The following is a 6,600-nucleotide window of genomic DNA, read 5'->3' as shown; positions in this document are numbered from 1 at the left end:
AAAATAGTGGGGGGGGGAGGGATTCTTTGTGAGTCAGACAGTCTGCATCCTGTGTCAGGGTTCCCCAAGAACATGGAGCTGAGAGGTAACAGTGCAGCACTTTGCACTTGTCTTTGTTCAACTGCATCCTATTTCGTTCTGCCCATTTTTCCAACCTGTCCAGATTTTCCTGGATCCGTTCCCTACTGTCTGGTGTGTTAACTTTGCCCCATAACTTGGTATCATCTGCGAACTTGGACAGGGTGCTCTTCACACCCTCATCCAAGTCACTAATGAAGATATTGAATAGCACTGGTCCAAGGACTGAGCCTTGCGGGACTACACTGCCCCCATCTTTCCAGGTCTCCTTCTGTGCCTGGAAGATCGCTTCTTTGAGGAATGACCACCCTTCCTGTACCCCCATTTGGCCAATGATCTTGAGCTTTAACGCCACACTAACTAATCTGCTGAGCACACTACATTTAGCTTTTTTGAAGTCTAGCACTTCAGCCCTGCTGGTTGGTTTACCCACCCTTCGCCAGGTAGTGAATTCAATAAATCGATGGTCACTATCCCCTAGGTTACCTTGTACCTGCAGATTCCCCACCAGGTCATCCCCTGTAGCTGACACTAAGTCCAGCAAGTCGTTTCACCTAGTGGTATTGTATACCTCTTGGATTAGGTGGAGGTCTTGTATGCAGGTTAAAAACCTACGTGAGCAGTTAGATTTGGCTGGCTGCTCCTCACAGCAGATGTCAGGGGAGATAATGGCATGGCCAGTTAAATCCTGGTTGACTGACTGGGTCAGAGATGATGTAGTGATTGATTGGTGCTTGCACTGACCATTCCTCATACCATTGAGTAAGTAAGGGAAAGTGAAAGGATTTTGAAAGGGTGGACTATGTTGGGTGTCTTGAGGGGAACCGAGCTACTGGTGGGTGGAATATGTCCCAATGCACTGGCAGTGTAGGATTATCCAGGAGTCTGGCTAGTAAGTTTGCTTCAGCATTTGTGTGGCATAGATACAGGGGGCCAACATTACTGGAACAATGTGACCCAAGAACCATGGGAAGTGAGTGGGGCACAATGTGCCTAGCACAAGACTCACTGTATCACACAGCTGGGTGTCCACTAGTTTGGTGTGCAATGAATGCGCCCATACAGGAGCACACCCTTCTGCAGCTGAATAACACAGTGCACTCTCAGTGCACTGATAGTTGTGTTAGTGGGCAGCACTCCCACGTCCCTCTGCCAGAGCCTTTGCCTCACACCTAGCCAGTTTGCCGACTGACACAGATGTCGCTCCTTCTCTTTTAGAACTGGGTCTCCCAAGAAGAGGATGCTGCCTGGTGCTGGGGTTCATGTATAAGGAGAAGTACAGGAGAATGACTGAAGGTAAGAAACATCCCTGACCTTCTCCAAAGCCACCACCGCACTCCCTCACAAACTACCCAGCAGTTCCTATCTGTCTCCACTTCTCTGCTAATTTCTATCTCTCTCCTCTTCATCATCTCCCCCATCCCTTCATTTTCACACACCATCTCTCCCAAGGTCCCTTCCTCTGTCACCCTGCCCTTGTCCACCCTTCTGCCCTCAAGCAGGTCTTCCAATAAGAAAGGTGTATGCGTTGTGCTGCACCCATCGCCATGCATGTGGCTGGACTCTTGTTACTGCTTACTGAGAAAAATCATGCAACTTTCTCACGGGTGGCAGAGGTTCCCCAAAGTAGCAGAGCCAGAGCCGAAGAAGCTGGGAGCCCTTGCCTGACCCAGCACTGTGGAGGGATGGTGGTGCTGAGGGAGGAGCAGGGCAGTGGATCTCTTACCACAGATCCCCTGATGGTTCCCAGGTCCTGAGGAAGAGGCTTGCAGATGTCACGGTGGGGCTAGTGGAGCTCTAAGACTGCATAAGCAGCCATGGTATGGGCTAGCTACTGGGCTGCAGCCTCACACATGGTGTTTCCTGCTGTTGACCCTGAAGAGAAGCCCCGCAGGCAGGCCTGTTACTCTGTCCACAAGCATTGCACCACCTGAAACCCAAACTGTAACAATCGTCAGCACTTGGTCTATCCACAGTGTAGATGTTCTTGTGATTGCTGTGTAGCATAAACATGCCTGCAGTGATGCAGGCGGTAGTGAATGACAAAACTTCCATGGACTTTAGGAGTCCAAGATCTGACCTCTGACACAGCAGCATGGTTTAGTGTTTACCACATGTAAGTGGGAAGTGAAAGACATAAGCTCTAGTTTCAGTGCTGCCACTGGGTAAGCTGAGACCAGTCATTTAATCTTCCCATTCCTCAGTGTCCTTATCTGTAAATAGGGTTTGTGATGTTTTCCTTTCTCAAGGGCTGTTATGGTGGTTAACTGGCATGTGTAAAGCACTTCCACTATGTGAAACACAATGTACTGTATGGACTTAATATTTTTATTTAATTCCTGTATGTGAAAGCCTTGCACTGGAAAATCATTCTGGTCAGCATAGTGACTAATAAGTCACATTTGCAAAAGTAACAGGCAGTTAAAGACCTAAGTCTCCTTGAATGCCAGTGGAATTTGGGATCCTTTGATACCCAACACCTCAAAGGTATTGAGCTGCCCAATTCTTATTGATTTCATTGGGAGTTTGGATCTGGATAAGTGCCCAGCACCCAGATTTTCAAAGTTTCTTTGCGTTCCCTAAAGATGCAGGTAGGTAGGTGGGTACCTGCTGAAAGTCTCAAAAGTGCCTACGCAGGTCTCACTCCTGATTCCACTGACATCAATGGGTATCACCTGCCTCGGCTCCTTAGGTGCTTTTGAATATCCCACAGGCTGCCTTTTGCATCTGTAAGAACCCAAATGTGTTTGCAAATCTGCTAATAAGTGGGTTGCCAAACTGCTGTCTCCTGCAGGTAGGTTTTGCTCCCTGAGGAGCTTCTCAGGCAGTACTCCCAAATAAAGCACAGTCTTTGAGCATTCAACCAAAGAACAAATTAACAAAACCAAACCCTTCTGCCCTGTTCTGGGTACTAGGAGGGGAGGACCCCTTAGGCTCTGACCCCAGCACAGCAGCCTAACCCCTCCTTAGTAGTCAACTTGTTCTGCTCACAATTTGCCTTCTGCTTGCAAAATTTTCCCTCACCGTTTGGTGCCTTCTGCTATCTCCCCTCAGTTTTAAGTTCCCAGTAGGATGCTAACCCATTATCCAAGTGCCCTGCAATCTGGGTTTTCTCAACAAGGCTGACTGGTCCCTCTTAGAGTCTGTCCTGTTACACCACCCCTCTGTAAAATAGCACTTCCCTACCTCTAATCAGTGTAGCAAGCAGAGTTTCATGAATGCCTTTGCAATGCCACTAAGCACCCAGCAAGAAGTGCAAAGTTTTATTATTGTGTATTCCAGTCATCTCTAAAATGATGAATAAGTATTGATTCATCCATAAAAAGGCCATAAATAATTATGAATAGTAATAATTAAACAATAAAAATATTTACACTTAAAAGAATAAATGCTCTTCGTACTTCCGGCACTTGAGAGTTTTGTGGAGTCAAAGCCCAGCAAAAGCGCTTCCACACTGCAGCACCATCTGTGATTAATGTCAAATCAGAAAATTGACAGAGATTACTAAAGCAACACTAAATGCGAGATTGGTATCAAGTGCACAGGAAGGAGAGTTGGGCTATAGTAGGGTTACTGCTCAAGGTGTGATCCCTCTAGACACAAGAACCCCCAAATCCTTGCTCAATGTTGGAATTAGAAAGGCAATCAGAATAGGTTGCAAAGTTTTAGGTTTCAGAGTCCCCCACCCTTTTTACTTATGCCAAGTAGCACATTACCCCGCTAATTCAAGCAGGACATCTCAAAGAAAGGTTTGTTCTTACCTAGATTTAGCTAACATGTGGTCACTACCAGGGCCTAAAACTCCAAAGATGTCAAAGCACTTATAGTTTCAACACTGAAGCTCACCCTGTAGTCTTGACTTGGACCTGCTGACATGTGAAAACTAAGGTACATTGCTATGACTTTATCTCATGTTAACTATCTCATGGGCTAACTGACTGAAGCTAAAAGCGCTTCTTTAATATCCTTAGAAAAGATGCAGCCTAAGGATATGTCTGTGCTGACACATAGGATCAACCCTCAAAGTCTCTCAACCAGCCTGAGCCACATGAACCATCACTCCCCATATCTCTCTTATACTGCTATTGCTGCACAGTCTGCTTCCTATTCCTCAAGCTGACCCTTTCTAGGAATCAGTCTGTAGACAGCTTCTCTCCATTTGCCCTTGCTTTGATTAAGGGCAGTAGAGACAGGGAGCAGAAGGGCCAGAAGTCAGGAACAGAAAGTTGTAGCATTGCTAGTGGTAGACTTCCACGAGTTTAGGGGTGCTGATACACATGCTCTGACGCATTCAAAGTAGAACGCGTTGGCGTCTTCTGAGTAGAAGCAACCTCGCAGCATCATGTGTGGAAGCCCCTGTGGGTTCAAAAATGTTTGCTGGGGCATTTTAACTAGAGCTCATCAATTGAGCTTTAGTTAAAGCATCCTGCAGCCATTTTAAACCTGTGGGGGCTTATTACACATGACTTCAGTGTTTTAATTACAGCGGCTCTCTGCAAACTGTTCTAATTTAAATGTCCCCCTTGCGAGCATGTGTATACGCACCCCCTGTGTTTGCTGCCTATAATGCAGGGATTCTCAACTAGGGTACTGTGGCACTCTGGAGTGTCTTAAGATCCCAGGACATGTGGGACAGTTAAGATCTCGGGACAGCTGGTAACAGATGCTCAGGAAAAAACTGAACTCCTGAATGCCCACTTTGCTTCAGTATTTCACCAGACCAAGGGGAAAGTCAAGTGAGATAAGGATCACAGGGGGCATGGTGGGAATGATAGCCTTCCCACTGTGGATGCTGAGCTGGTGTAAAACCAACTAGAAAAGCTAGACATTTATAAGTCAGCAGGACCAGATAGACTTCATCCGAGAGTGGTGGAGGAGCTGGCTGATGTCATTGTGGAACCCCTGGCAAAGAAATTGTGGTGCACAGGGGAGATCCCTGAGGATTAGAAGAGGGCCAACATTGTGCCCATCTTCAAAAAGGGAAGAGGCAGGACCCGGGCAACTATAGGCCAATCAGCCTAGCCTCCATTTCAGGGAAAATCCTGGAAAAACTCATTAAAGAATCTACACGTAATATGCTCGTTGAGGGTAAGATTCTGAACGACAGCCAGCATGACTTCATCGCGGGTAGGTCTTGTCTTACCAATCTCATCTCCTTCTACAAACAGGTCTCTTTCCTTTTACAAACAGCTGTTCACCAGGGCACCCTGGGGAAGACCAGGAGTAATGACAACAAACTCCTGGAAGGCCACTTCATGCTCAATTCCAGAAAAAACTCCTTCGCAGTCAGGGTGTCCAGACTGTGCAATAAGCTCCCTCCAGAGGTTGTGCAGTCACTTGCCCTGGAAATCTTCAAAAGGAGACTGGACAGTCACCTCGCTGGGGTCACTTGACCCCAGTTGTCTTTTCCTGCTTAGTGCAGGGGGGCTGGTCCCAATGATCTACAAGGTCCTTTCCATGCCCTAACAATCTATGAATCTATGCATTCTTTCAAGGGTGCTGCAGGGTGCCACACAATGTTATCACTGTTATGTGTGCAGACATGGGTCACAAGATAAACCCAGAGATTTCAAATAGGAATCCATGGTATTAAAAAAACAACCAACCCCTCCCCTCCCCAAAAAAACAAAAACAACAAACATTCTGATCTTTTGTGGTTCTTTGCAACAGAAGAATTGCTCTATTATCTTTCTATAGTAAAAAAAATAGTGGAAACCAAGAGCTGGCATTTTCCAAGACATGCCTTGAGTCTCTGGAGTCTAGAAGTCTGAGAACCACTGCTATAGTGCCTCTGTGGTTTTAACCCACTGCAAAGAGACATGGGCCAGAAGTAGATTCAGCCTCAGGTCCTGAAGGTCAACATAGCTTTTCTGCCACTGTAGGGTGAGCTCACTTGGGAGGGGGAACTTAGTGATTTTCAACATACATTGTCAGTGGTACAGGCTTGAGGATGGCCCTAGGGTTCACCCTAAGAAGCAGGAGATTTACCTTAAGGGTCTGCTCCATAGAAGTAAAGACAATGGGGTCTAGTCCTGAGCTTGCCTCTTCTTGCAATATTTTCATGCACCTTGTAGGGCCTGGGACCAGGAGCAGCAGTGTATGAATACTCTCAGAGGATGCCCTGAGATATCTGAGATCCAATAGGAACAAGGGCACATTCATGTACATTCACCTAGGCCAAGGGTTAGTGAGGAACTACTTAGGGAACTTCTGGAGGGACTGGATGTATTCAGATCAGCTGGTCTGAATGGTCTCCACCCTAGAGTACTGAGAGAATTGGCTGAGGTCATTGCAGGACCCCTGGCACGGCTATACGAGCACTCGTGGTGCTCTGGTGTGGTGCCAGAGGACTGGAAGAGGGCCAATGTGGTTCCCATCTTCAAAAAGGGGAGGAAGGAAGACCCGGGAAATTATAGGCCAGTTAGTCTTACCTCAATCCTGGGCAAGCTTTTTGAGAAAATTATTCTGGCGCATGTCCACGAGGGACCAGCAGGGGAGATTATGCTTAGGGGCAATCAACAC

At 46.9% G+C, this 6,600-nt stretch overlaps 1 protein-coding gene across 1 annotated transcript in view; it reads left to right on the top strand.

Moving 5' to 3' along the window:
* The first annotated feature begins 1,300 nt into the window (after positions 1-1,300).
* KIRREL3 (kin of IRRE like 3 (Drosophila)) overlaps positions 1,301-6,600 on the top strand; it is a 420,743-nt gene continuing 415,443 nt past the window's right edge. Inside the window, exon 1 of the mRNA XM_019509067.1 lies at positions 1,301-1,374. Coding sequence (XP_019364612.1) covers positions 1,341-1,374 — 34 coding nt within the window. The 5' untranslated portion in view covers positions 1,301-1,340. The remainder of the gene's footprint in view (positions 1,375-6,600) is intronic.

The sequence above is a fragment of the Gavialis gangeticus genome, unplaced genomic scaffold (assembly GCF_001723915.1).
Source record: "Gavialis gangeticus isolate Ggan-Ray unplaced genomic scaffold, GavGan_comp1, whole genome shotgun sequence".
NCBI lineage: Eukaryota > Metazoa > Chordata > Crocodylia > Gavialidae > Gavialis > Gavialis gangeticus.
The sequence above is the reverse complement of the archived record's forward strand: the minus strand, read 5'-3'. Positions and strand labels throughout refer to the sequence as shown.